We start from the raw sequence: 14,294 nt of genomic DNA, 5'->3' as shown, positions 1-14,294 counted from the left end.
CAGAGAGAGAGAGAGAGAGAGAGAGAGAGAGAGAGAGAGAGAGAGAGAGAGAGAGAGAGAGAGAGAGAGAGAGAGAGAGAGAGAGAGAGAGAGAGAGAGACAGAGACAGAGAGTGTGAGAGAGAGAGAGGCAGTGAGAGAGGCAGTGAGTGAGAGAGAGAGAGAGAGAGAGAGAGAGAGAGAGAGAGAGAGAGGCAGTGAGAGAGACAGTGAGAGAGAGAGAGAGAGAGAGAGAGAGACAGTGAGAGAGACAGTGTGGGGCCAGGGAGAGGAGAAAGGAAAGGTGTGAGTGAATAAGGCGTCTAACTGGTTTTGTGGCCAGAGAATGAGAGAACTAGAGAACCACCTCCACCCTGAGGGAGGGGAGTTTAAAAGGAGGGCTGAACATCTGAGACACCTCACTGAGGTCAGACAGCCCTGCTGCTATCCTGTCCTGGCTTGTCCATGAGCATCACTCTGATTCTCCCTCCTCTCCATCTTTTCCTCTCTGATTCTCCCTCCTCTCCATCTCTCCCTCTCTGACCCGCACTCCTCTCCATCTCTTCCTCTCCAAATCACTGTCTCCAACTCTCCCTCCACCTCTCCCCTCTCCGTCTCCCCTTCCACCATGAGCCTGAGGTCCAAGCATATCTCCAGCTCCAGTGACCAGCACAGCAGCCCTCTCCACTCTGTCTCAGTCAACATGAGCCTGCTGGCCCCCCTCAATCTGGAGATCGACCCCGACCTGCAGGTCGCCCGCATCCATGAGAAGGACCAAATCAAGGACCTCAACAACCGCTTCGCCTCCTTCATCGACAAGGTCTGTGTGGTTGTCGCTTATGATTATGAAGGTCTCTTTTTTTTATTTAATCAGTATAGTCCACCCAGTAGCAATAATTGCCACTGTTTTCCAAAGGAATCTTATGTCTCTGATGGTGTTCCTCTGTCTGAATCAGCTACTAAAGGACTGAAAGATAACTTGGTTTAGCCATTGATTGGAAAAAGGGAGAACAAACAGTGATTGCCATCTCCTTATTTTTTTCAGTACAACCTTGAAGTAACTGAATCTATGACAAATCAAATTCAAATGTATTTATAAAGCAGTTTTTTACATCAGCTGATGTCACAAAGTGCTGTACAGAAACCCAGCCTAAAATCCCAAACAGCAAGCAATGTAGATGTAGAAGCACGGTGGCTAGGAAAAACTCCCTAGAAAGGCCAGAACCTAGGAAGAAACCTACAGAGGAACCAGACTCTGAGGGGTGACCAGTCCTCTTCTGGCTGTGCCGGGTGGAGATTATAAGAGTACATGGCCATTAAGGCCAGATTGTTCTGCAAGATGTTCAAATGTTCATAAATGACCAGCAGGGTCAAAGAATAATCACAGTGGTTATACCCCAAAGAGGTCCTCAGGAGCAAAGATGATGAAAGCAAAGGATTTTTTTGTTGTTGTTTGTTGTTCTGTATTTCTGTTGACTTTGTATATCAGTTTCACTCGCGCTAACCCATGAAAACAAAGTCACCTGCTCTTTCACAGCTGTGGTCACTGATACGCCACTTAGCTTACATCATATCTGACGTTTCTCACGGAATGAGTAGCAGAGTTACAATAGAGGCTTTGTGTCTGTTCTACGCTACGGATCACCAGCCTAGTGCACAGCTCTAAGCTTCCTGCAATAACAAACTCTTATTTGTCTCAGGAGTTAACCTCAACACCAGACATTTTGAGACAAACCATGCCCTAATGGTGCAGGGAATTTGGGATGCAAAGCCCATTTAAAGATGTCTAATAACAAGTAAAATATATTTAAAGCACTATCCAAGTCCCATTTCTCTCAGCTCATTCAGCTCGCTGGTAACCTAATAAAAACAGGTCAGACGTGGTATGGTCTTTCAAGAGTGGAAAATTCCCTAGTGTTTAGGGAGGAAGCTTTTGTGTTGATCGCAGACAAACAATGGGAATAAAATACAGCTGCCTTGGGTGTGAAATAGAACCTTGAGGATCTCAGTAGGACTGACTGACTAGTCATTATAACCACAATAATCTCAGTACTGTTACCTATTTAGTATCTACTGTTATCTATTATTTAGTATCTCTGTCAATCACCGTATTCTTATCGGCAGACTCAACAGCCTTGGTTTCTCAAATGACTGCCTCGCCTGGTTCACCAACTACTTCTCAGACAGAGTTCAGTGTGTCAAATCGGAGGGCCTGTTGTCCGGATCTCTGGCAGTCTCTATGGGGGTGCCACAGGGTTCAATTCTCGGGCCGACTCTTTTCTCTGTATATATCAACGATGTCGCTCTTGCTGCGGGCGATTCCCTGATCCACCTCTACGCAGACAACACCATTCTGTATACATCTGGCCCTTCTTTGGACACTGTGTTTACTAACCTCCAAACAAGCTTCAATGCCGTACAACTCTCCTTCCATGGCCTCCAACTGCTCTTAAACGCTAGTAAAACCAAATGCATGCTTTTCAACCGTTCGCTGCCAGCACCCGCCCGCCCGACTAGCATCACTACTCTGGACGGTTCTGACTTAGAATATGTGGACAACTACAAATACCTAGGTGTCTGGCTAGACTGTAAACTCTCCTTCCAGACTCATATTAAACATCTCCAATCCAAAATTAAATCTAGAATCGGCTTCCTATTTCGCAACAAAGCCTCCTTCACTCACGTCGTCGAACATACCCTTGTAATCCTGACTATCCTACCGATCCTCGACTTCGGCGATGTCATTTACAAAATAGCTTCCAACACTCTATTCAGCAAACTGTATGCAGTCTATCACAGTGCCATCCGTTTTGTTACCAAAGCCTCTTATACCACCCACCACTGCGACCTGTATGCTCTAGTCGGCTGGCCCTCGCTACATATTCGTCGCCAGACCCACTGGCTCCAGGTCATCTATAAGTCTATGCTAGGTAATGCTCCGCCTTATCTCAGCTCACTGGTCACCATAGCAGCACCCACCCGTAGAACGCGCTCCAGCTGCTATATCTCACTGGTCATCCCCAAAGTCAACACCTCCTTTGGCCGCCTTTCCTTCCAGTTCTCTGCTGCCAATACCTGGAACGAATTGCAAAAATCGCTGAAGCTGGAGACATTTTTCCCTCACTAACTTTTAACATGAGCTATCTGAGCAGCTAACCGATCGCTGCAGCTGTACATAGTCCATCTGTAAATAGTCCACCCAATCTACCTACCTATATACTGTTATCTATAGAGTATCCACTGTTATCTATATAGTATCTACTGTTATTTATGGAGTATCAACTGTTATCTATATAGTATCAACTGTTATCTATATAGTATATACTGTTATCTATATAGTATCAACTGTTATCTATGGAGTATCAACTGTTATCTATGGAGTATCTACTGTTATCTATGGAGTATCTACTGTTATCTATGGAGTATCTACTGTTATCTACCGATCATTTACATAGAACATCTGATTTTATATAAACTTCATGAAGGTCATGACAAAGTCAAAGAGAAATTCCAAGGTGACCAACATGTGGTGTCTTTGAATCAAAGAGAAATGCCTCTCTTCAGGGCCACTAAAGACCAAACATTACTATGTGCTATATCCTCAATGATCTGAGTCTCTTTTCTCCCTGTAGGTGCGTTTCCTGGAGCAGCAGAACAAGATGTTAGAGACTAAGTTTGACCTGCTGCACGGTAAGCAGACGGGCCGCTCCAACATCGAGCCGCTGTTCCAGGCCTACATGGCCAACCTCCGCCACCAGATGGACGCGGTGAACAACGACAAGACCAAGCTGGATGGAGAGCTGAGGAACATGCAAGGTCTGGTGGAGGACTTCAAACACAAGTAGGAGTCTGTCTGTCTGTCTTTCTGTCTGTCTGTCTGGAGAGCTGAGGAACATGCAAGGTCTGGTGGAGGACTTCAAACACAAGTAGGAGTCTGTCTGTCTGTCTTTCTGTCTGTCTGTCTGGAGAGCTGAGGAACATGCAAGGTCTGGTGGAGGACTTCAAACACAAGTAGGAGTCTGTCTGTCTGTCTGTCTGTCTGTCTGTCTGTCTGTCTGTCTGTCTGTCTGTCTGTCTGTCTGTCTGTCTGTCTGTCTGTCTGTCTGTCTGTCTGTCTGTCTGTCTGTCTGTAGAGCTGAGGAACATGCAAGGTCTGGTGGAGGACTTCAAACACAAGTAGGAGTCTGTATCTATCTATCTATCTATCTATCTATCTATCTATCTATCTATCTATCTATCTATCTATCTATCTATCTATCTATCTATCTATCTATCTATCTATCTATCTATCTATCTATCTATCTATCTACAGTTGAAGTTGTAAGTTTACATACACTTAGGTTGGAGTCATTAAAACTCGTTTTTCAACCACTACACAAATTTCTTGTTAACAAACTATAGTTTTGGCAAGTCGGTTAGGACATCTACTTTGTGCATGACACAAGTAATTTTTCCAACAATTGTTTACAGACAGATTATTTCACTTATAACTGTCACGTTCCTGACCTATTTTATGTTATTTTTGTATATGTTTAGTTGGTCAGGGCGTGAGTTGGGGGGGGCATTATATGTTTTGTGTTTCATTGTTTAGGTCACTTGTAATTAGCCTTATATGGTTCTCAATCAGAGACAGGTGTTTGACGTTTTCCTCTGATTGAGAACCATATATAGGTTGGCTGTTCACACTGTTTGTTTGTGGGTGATTGTCTCCTGTGTCTTTCGTGTCAGTGTATGTGCACCACACGGGACTGTTTTGGCTGTTCGTTTCGTTTTGATGTAGTCTGTTCCTGTTCGTGAGTTCTGCGTGTTGTTATGTAAGTTCCATGTTCAGGTCTGTCTACGTCGTGTTTGTTATTTTGTAATTTTCCAAGTGTTTTCGTATTCGTCTAGTCTTTCAATAAATTAATTTATGTCATATCACAACGCTGCGCCTTGGTCGAATCACTACTCCGAGGAGGAGGAATTCCGTTACAATAACTCACTGTATCACAATTCCAGTGGGTCAGAAGTTTATATACAGTAGATTGACTGTGCCTTTAAACAGCTTGGAAAATTCCAGAAAATTATGTCATGGCTTTACAAACTTCTGCCGTCAAAATTATGTGTATATATTGAAGCAACATCTCAAGACATCAGTCAGGAAGTTAAAGCTTGGTCGCAAATGGGTCTTCCAAATGGACAATGACCCCAAACATACTTCCAAAGTAGTGGCAAAATGGCTTAAGGACAACAAAGTCAAGGTATTGGAGTGGCCATCACAAAGCCCTGACCTCAAATCCTATAGAACATTTGTGGGCAGAACTGAAAAAGCATGTGCGAGCAAGGAGGCCTACAAACCTGACTCAGTTACACCAGCTCTGGCAGGAGGAATGGGCCAAAATTCACCCAACTTATTGTGGGAAGCTTGTGGAAGGCTACCTGAAACGTTTGACCCAAGTTAAACAATTTAAAGTTAATGCTACCAAATACTAATTGTGTCTATGTAAACTTCTGACCCACTGGGAATGTGATGAAAGAAATAAAAGCTGAAATAAATTATTATCTCTACTATTATTCTGACATTTCACATTCTTAAAATAAAGTGGTGATCCTAACTGACCTAAGATGGAATTTTCACTATGATTAAATGTCAGGAAATGTGAAAAACTGAGTTTAAATGTATTTGGCTAAGGTGTATGTAAACTTCCGACTTCAACTGTATCTACCTATCTATCTGTCTATCTGTCTGTCTGTCTGTCTGTCTGTCTGTCTGTCTGTCTGTCTGAGCCAAAGGGTAGAGCTACCGCTTTCAAGGTGCGGGACTCTAACCCGGAAGCTTACAAGAAATCCTGCTATGCCCTGCGACAAACCATCAAACAGGCAAAGCGTCAATACAAGGCTAAGATTGAATCATACTACACCAGCTCCGACGCTCATTTGTGGCAGGGCTTGCAAACTATTACAGACTGCCCAGTCTGTAATAGCTGCCCAGTGACACGAGCCTACCAGACGAGATAAATTACTTCTATGCTCGCTTTAAGGCAAGCAACACTGAGGCATGCATGAGAGCATCAGCTGTTCCGGACGACTGTGTGATCACGCTCTCCATAGCCGACGTGAGTAAGACCTTTAAACAGGTCAACATACACAAGGCTGCGGGGCCAGACGGATGCTCCGGGCATATGCTGACCAACTGGCAGGTGTCTTCACTGACATTTTCAACATGTCCCTGATTAAGTCTGTAATACCAACATGTTTCAAGCAGACCACCATTGTCCCTGTGCCCAAGAACACAAAGACAACCTGCCTAAATGACTACAGACCCGTAGCACTCACGTCCGTAGCCATGAAGTGCTTTGAAAGGCTGGTAATGGCTCACATCAACACCATTAGCAAAGAAACCCTAGACCCACTTCAATTTGCATACCGCCCAAACAGATCCACAGATGATGCAATCTCTATTGCACTCCACACTGCCCTTTCCCACCTGGACAAAAGGAACACTTTTGTGAGAATGCTATTCATTGACTACAGCTCAGCGTTCAACACCATAGTACCCTCAAAGCTCATCACTAAGCTAAGGATCCTGGGACTAAACACCTCCCTCTGCAACTGGATCCTGGACTTCCTGACGGGCCGCCCCCAGGTGGTGAGGGTAGGTAGCAACACATCTGCCACGCTGATCCTCAACACTGGAGCTCCCCAGGGGTGCGTGCTCAGTCTCCTCCTGTACTCCCTGTTCACCCACGACTGCATGGCCAGGCACGACTCCAACACCATCATTAAGTTTGCAGACGACAAAACAGTGGTAGGCCTGATCACCGACAACGACGAGACAGCCTATAGGGAGGAGGTCAGAGACCTGGCCGGGTGGTGCAAGGACAACAACCTCTCCCTCATTGTGATCAAGACTAAGGAGATGATTGTGGACAACAGGAAAAGGAGGACCGAGCACACCCCCATTCTCATCGACGGGGCTGTAGTGGAGCAGGTTGAGAGCTTCAAGTTCCTTGGTGTTCACATCAACAACAAACTAGAATGGTCCAAACACACCAAGACAGTTGTGAAGAGGGCACAACAATGCCTATTCCCCTTCAGGAAACCAAAAAGATTTGGCATGGGTCCTGAGATCCTCAAAAGGTTCTACAGCTGCAACATCGAGAGCATCCTGACTGGTTGCATCACCGGCCTCTGACCGCAAGGCACTACAGAGGGTAGTGCGTACGGCCCAGTACATCACTGGGGCTAAGCTGCCTGCCATCCAGGACCTCTACAACAGGCGGTGTCAGAGGAAGGCTCTAAAAATTGTCAAACACCCCAGACACCCCAGTCATAGACTGTTCTCTCTACTACCGCATGGCAAGCGGTACCGGAGTGCCAAGTCTAGGACAAAAAGGCTTCTCAACAGTTTTTACCCCCAAGCCATAAGACTCCTGAACAGGTAATCAAATGGCGACCTGGACTATTTGCATTGTGTGCCCCCCCAAACCCCTCTTTTTACGCTGCTGCTACTCTCTGTTTATCATATATGCAGAGTCACTTTAACTATACATTCATGTACATACTACCTAAATTGGGCCGACCAACCAGTGCTCCCGCACATTGGCTAACCGGGCTATCTGCATTGTGTCCCACCCACCACCCGCCAACCCCTCTTTTACGCTACTGCTACTCTCTGTTCATCATATATGCATAGTCACTTTAACCATACCTACATGTACATACTACCTCAATCAGCCTGACTAACCGGTGTCTGTATGTAGCCTCGCTACTTCTATAGCCTCGCTACTGTATATAGCCTGTCTTTTTACTGTTGTTTTATTTCTTTACCTACCTATTGTTCACCTAATAGCTTTTTTGCACTATTGGTTAGAGCCTGTAAGTAAGCATTTCACTGTAAGGTCTACCTACACGTGTTGTATTCGGTGCACGTGACAAATAAACTTTGATTTGACTGTCTGTCTGCCTGTCTATCTATCTATCTGTATCTGTCTGGATGGAGAGCTGAGGAACATGCAATGTCTGGTGGACTTCAAACACAAGTAGGGACACCTAGTTATTGCCAGGAATGTTGGTTGAGTTCACTTTTGTTCTCTTTTTTTCTGACAATGACTAGGGGGAAGAGCTGCCAGCGAGAGGGGTTTAGTCTGCAGGTTCATGGAGAAACTCCTGGCCCAGATTATGACTAATATATTATCTGGTGTCATTTTAACACTGACCAATAACAAAGTGTGACCCGAAGACGATCAAAGCCAGATCCTTTCTGACCAAAGCCAGTCTCTTGTCATTCTGTTTTTACCTAGATACGAAGACGAGATCAACAAGAGACAAAATATGGAGAACGAATTTGTGAATCTGAAAAAGGTGAGAACATCATATTTCCCCAGTGATACTTGAATTGTGTTTTAAATGGTGCAGTCTCAGAAGTATAACATTGATGCTTTAAGACTACTTTATGGACACAATACCATACTATGACATCAACTTGATGTTGTATTCAGTGATACAGTGCTGCACCATGAGAGTGAGGTTAAGTTAGACAAACACTGCAAATGAGAAGGCCCAGAGAGACAGAGACAACAATAGCTAGTATGAGCAAACCTGCCCCATTTTCTGCGAGATTAAAAAACCAAAAGCTTGTAAGGTATCATTTCACCACTGAAAAAAAATGAAAGAAATGGACCTGGGATGTGTAGGGGAGACAGAGAAAATATCAAACCAGCATGTCAAAACCAATTTCAACCTAACTAGTTGCCTTGCAATGAAACAATCAGTCTTCAATAAATTGCGCCTGGTACGTTTGGACAAGGTACTTGGTGGCCTACTGTTGTTCTTTCAAGGAATTAGGTTTCTAAAACAGTAGTAGACGAAGGGACTAGAGAGGGTAACTACAGTATGTTGTCCTATCAGGATGTGGACTCAGCACACATGGTGGAGGCAGACCTGGGAGACAAGGTGGGAGCTCTGACTAATGAGATCAACTTCCTCAGGTTCATCTATGAAGAGGTATGATCATTACTGTACTAAGAAACTGCAATCCATAAATGTATGTCCTGTATGGCTCAGGGAGTCGGTGAGAGTGAGTGGCTATCAACGCCAAGGTTGTGAGTTCAAATACTGTAATGATCACCGTCAAAACAATTCCCGGGAACTCACGTTACTGTAAGATCCTTTGCAGTGTTAGAATGTTTGTTTGTTTGTTTGTTTGTTCACCTCTCCGTACATCCAGGAGCTGCGTGAGCTGCAGGCCAGTATCAGGGACACCTCTGTGGTGGTACAGATAGACAACAGTCGGGACCTCAACATGGACCAGATAGTGGCTGACGTCAAGGCTCAGTACGAGGACATCGCTGTTAAGAGCCGAGAGGAAGCTGAGATGTGGTACAAGTCCAAGGTGAACAACAAGTTGGCTATTCTAGGATTGAAGTGGTTAAGAGGGATTTTGTTGGATTGAAGTGGTTAAGAGGGATTTTGTTGGATTGAAGTGGTTTAAGAGGGATTTTGTTGGATTTAAGTGGTTGAGAGGGATTTTGTTGAATTGAAGTGGTTTTAAGAGGGATTTTGTTGGATTGAATTGGTTGAGAGGGATTTTGTTTTACTACATGGAAATCAATACCCATTTCACACATACTGAGCCGAGCCGTACTGCTCTGGCCTGGTTACACATCTACCATAGCAGCTGGAACCAGGCTGGAAGGACAATGTTAAAGGAAAATATCAGACCAAAAAGTGTGTTTTGGCAGATAGTGTGAAAAAGGTCCAAGAGAACTCTGTGCCTCTCCCGAGTTGGAGTGCTGATCTAGGATCAGTTTTAGCCTTTTAGATCATAGTGAATAACATTATTTCAACCTGATCCTAGACCAGCAGTCCAACTGATTCGGGGCCTTTAAGTAATGCATGTTGTGTTTTAATCTCAGTTGGACCAGATGGCCATCCAAGCCACGCAGTATGGAGACGAGCTGAGGAGCACCAAGGGAGAGACAGCCGAAATCAACCGCTTGATCGTCCGTGTGCAGAGTGAGATAGAGGCTGTCAAACAACAGGTAGTTCACTTATTATATAATGCTATATGGTTTAACTGCTTTGGTTTGAGGCACAGTAATATAAAACAAAACCATGTACGCAATACACACCCTGTCAGATGGGATCTACTTTATCGGACATAAGATTCAGCAGCCGTGCCATGGAGTGCGCCGCTAAGGCTGTAAGTGCCACTTGGTGTGACGCAAGCAAATGCCATGAAATAACCCTGCTGTTGATGTCCCGTAGCGTGTCAACCTGGAGAACCAGATAGCCGAGGTGAAGGGCCGCGGGGAGCTGGCTGTGAAGGAGGCCAAGTCTCTAACCTAACCCTAACTATACCTATCTCTCCCGTAGCGTGTCAACCTGGAGAACCAGATAGCCGAGGTGAAGGGCCGCGGGGAGCTGGCTGTGAAGGAGGCTATGTCTCTAACCCTAACTATACCTATCTCTCCCGTAGCATGCCAACCTGGAGAACCAGATAGCTGATGCTGAGGGCCGTGGGGAGCTGGCTGTGAAGGAGGCCAAGTCCAAGATCAGAGATCTGGAGGATGCTCTGCAGAGGGCCAAGCAGGACATGGTCAAGCAGCTCAGAGAGTACCAGGACCTGATGAACATCAAGCTGGCCCTGGACATAGAGATAGCTACCTACAGAAAACTACTGGAGGGAGAGGAGAGCAGGTATGGAGGTGGGGGACAGGTATGGAGGGAGAGGAGGACAGATATGGAGGGAGAGGAGGACAGGTATGGAGGGAGAGGAGGACAGGTATGGAGGGAAAGGAGGACAGATATGGAGGGAGAGCAGGACAGATATGGAGGGAGAGGAGGACAGGTATGGAGGGAGAGGAGGACAGGTATGGAGGGAAATGAGGACAGGTATGGAGGGAGAGGAGGACAGGTATAGAGGGAGAGGAGGACAGGTATGGAGGGAGAGGAGGACAGATATAGAGGGAGAGGAGGACAGGTATAGTATGGAGGGAGAGGATGACAGATATGGAGAGAGAGGAGGACAGGTATAGTATGGAGGGAGAGGATGACAGGTATGGAGGGAGAGGAGGACAGGTATAGAGGGAGAGGAGGACAGGTATGGAGGGAGAGGAGGACAGATATGGAGGGAGAGGAGGACAGATATGGAGGGAGAGGAGGACAGATATGGAGGGAGAGGAGGACAGGTATGGAGGGAGAGGAGGACAGGTATAGAGGGAGAGGAGGACAGGTATGGAGGGAGAGGAGGACAGATATGGAGGGAGAGGAGGACAGATATGGAGGGAGAGGAGGACAGGTATGGAGGGAGAGGAGGACAGGTATAGAGGGAGAGGAGGACAGATATGGAGGGAGAGGACAGGTAAACCTGGGACATGATACAGCATGACCATTTTCTATGGGTTGAGGTTCTAAACAAGGACTGGACAATGTTTTAAAAGTATTTCAGAAACTGAAGCATCTCTATCTATTTTTCTTCTAGGATTGGACATCAATCTATTGTCAATATCCAGTCGGTGTCCAGCTACAGTAAGTAGCCTATGTACTACTGAAAAATACATCAGAAAGCGTACTCTATTTAATGTTATCATCCACTGAATAGAATCACACAAAATTCTTTTTTTTTTTTTTTAACACAAGAGCATTTATGTTAAGGCTCCAACCCATAGAGAGCATATTAAATTACTAAGTTCCAGAATGGATTGAAAATGGCAGCCAATATAGATTTTATATCAGCAATTGTGTAATAGAATTATTGTCAACCTAAAATATTGTCATATACAGTGCATTTGGAAAGTATTCAGACCTCTTGAGTTTTTCCACGTTTTGTTACGTTACAGCCTTATTCTAAAATGTATTAAATATTGTTTCCTCTCATCAATCTACACACAATACCCCATAATGACAAAGTGAAAACAAGTTTTTTGAATTTTTTGTAAATGTATTAAAATATAAAACAGAAATACCTTCTTTACATAAGTATTCAGATCCTTTGCTATGAGACTCGAAATTGAGCTCAGGTGCATCCTGTTTGTATTGCTCATCCTTGAGATGTTTCTACAACTTGATTGGAGACAATCTGTGGTAAATTCAATTAACTGGACATGGTTTTGAAAGGCACACAGCTGTCTATATAAGGTCCCAAAGTTGACAGTGCATGTCAGAGTAAAAACCAAACCATGAGGTCGAAGGAATTGTCCGTATGGCTCCGATACAGGATTGTGTCGAGACACAGATCTGGGGAAGGGTACCAAAACATTTCTGCAGCATTGAAGGTCCCCAAGAACACAGTGGCCTCCATCATTCTTAAATGGAAGAAGGTTGGAACCACCAAGACTCTTCCTAGAGCTGGCCGCCTGGCCAAACTGAGAAATCAGGGGAGAAGGGCCTTGGTCAGGGATGTGACCAACAAAATGATGGTCACTCTGACAGAGCTCCAGAGTTCCTCTGTGGAGATGGGAGAACCTTCCAGAAGGACAACCATCAAATCAAATCAAAGTTTATTTGTCACGTGCGCTGAATACAACACGTGTAGACCTTACAGTGAAATGCTTACTTACAGGCTCTAACCAATAGTGCAAAAAAGGTATTAGGTGAACAATAGGTAGGTAAAGAAATAAAACCGTAAAAAGACAGGCTATATACAGTAGCGAGGCTATAGAAGTAGCGAGGCTACATACAGACACCGGTTAGTCAGGCTCTCTGCAGCACTCCACCAATCAGGTCAGACGGAAGCCACTCCTCAGTAAAAAGCACATGACAGGCCGCTTGGAGTTTGCCAAAAGGCACCTAAAGGACTCTCAGACCATGAGAAACAAGATTCTCTGATCTGATGAAACCAAGATTGAACTCTTTGGCCTGAATGCCAAGCGTCATGTCTGGAGGAAACCTGGCACCATCCCTACGGTGAAACATGGTGGTGGCAGCATCATGCTGTGGGGATGTTTTTCAGCAGCAGGTACTAGGAGACTGGTCAGGATCGATGGAAAGATGAACGGAGCAAAGTACAGAGAGAACCTTGACGAAAACCTGCTCCAGAGCGCTCAGGACCTCAGACTGGGGCAAAGGTTCACCTTACAACAGAACAATGGCCCTAAGCACACAGCCAAGACAACGCAGGACTGGTTTCGGGACAAGCCTCTATATGTCCTTGAGTGGCACAGCCAGAGCCCGGTCGAACATCCCTGGAGACCGGAAAATAGCTGTGCAGCGACGATCCCCATCCAACCTGACAGAGCTTGAGAGGATCTGCAGAGAACAATGGGAGAAACTCCCCAAATACAGGTCTGCCAAGCTGTAGCGTGATACCCAAGAAGACTAGAGGCTGTAATTGCTGCCAAAGGTGCTTCAACAAAGTACTTAGTAAAGGTTGTGAATACTTATGTAAAGAAGAATAATTTGTTCTTAACTGACTTGCCTAGTTAAATAAAGGTTAAATAAAAAATATAAAAGTACCTGTTGCATTGACAACTTGTGTAAGTACTATCATCAACTGATTTCAGCCAGTGTGTCGTGGATTGACTGCATTGTTGGAATGGAATGTTATCATATTGGCAGTTAAATTGAAAAAATGTATTGAATCATTGCTCCAAAACTGACTGACTGGCTAATCAAAATAAAGTAGTAGCAAACTATGGTTGACCAACTCCCTTATCTTTATACCATCATAAGAAGGTTCCTGTCCATCCTAGCATTCTAATTCCTAATTCTATGCTTTAACCATTAGACTGGTGTGTTCTGTTCAGGTTCTAAGAGTAGCAGTAACAAATACCACAGCAGCTTCAGCTCCTCAACACCCAAACTGCTGATTAAAACGATTGAACAAAAAGGCAGCTCCAGATTCAGCTTTCACTGAAGAGCCCTCAGATCCTTCTGGCTGTGGATGAAGAACCATTACCGGTATAGAAGAGTTTATATCACATCTCTTTCACATGTATTGCTTCTTTTGTTTATGTGCATGGAGAGTATACCATAAGATTATGATTCACGATCTAATAGTTTTGATTTTGTAGCTAGTTGTTTGTAGCTAGATGGATACAAACTTTTGATTGTTCTTTCTGTAATGAAAACACAAAGACAAACTTGCAGTTTCAACTGGTCATTTCATGTTAATGTAAAATGTATTTTATTTTTTAACACAGCTCATGCTACTTTCTGTAACACATGGGATGCCGTAGAAGTTTTTAAATAAAGAACAAGAGAGTACTCAAGGCCTATAATGTAAACACAAAAAGCCTCATCCTCAGGCAGTGAGAGAATGGTTGTCATGAGGTCAAAAAACATGGGACACCACCTGTTTCTTTTCCATTCATTTAATATGAACCTTTTTGACTA

General features: G+C 44.5%; 1 protein-coding gene across 1 annotated transcript; it reads left to right on the top strand.

Annotated features, from left to right (window-relative positions):
* Positions 1-222: 222 nt before the first annotated feature.
* LOC139536337 (keratin, type II cytoskeletal 8-like) lies at positions 223-14,165 on the top strand. The gene is made up of 9 exons (XM_071336795.1): positions 223-798; positions 3,611-3,819; positions 8,261-8,321; positions 8,868-8,963; positions 9,187-9,351; positions 9,875-10,000; positions 10,438-10,658; positions 11,443-11,489; positions 13,706-14,165. Exons 1-9 carry the CDS (start codon positions 607-609, stop codon positions 13,813-13,815), a joined length of 1,227 nt encoding a protein of 408 aa, XP_071192896.1. The 5' UTR covers positions 223-606; the 3' UTR covers positions 13,816-14,165.
* Positions 14,166-14,294: the final 129 nt, after the last annotated feature.

The sequence above is a fragment of the Salvelinus alpinus genome, chromosome 12, assembly GCF_045679555.1.
Source record: "Salvelinus alpinus chromosome 12, SLU_Salpinus.1, whole genome shotgun sequence".
Taxonomy (NCBI): domain Eukaryota; kingdom Metazoa; phylum Chordata; class Actinopteri; order Salmoniformes; family Salmonidae; genus Salvelinus; species Salvelinus alpinus.
Note: the sequence above shows the minus strand (reverse complement) of the source record. Positions and strands in the feature narration are given on the sequence as shown.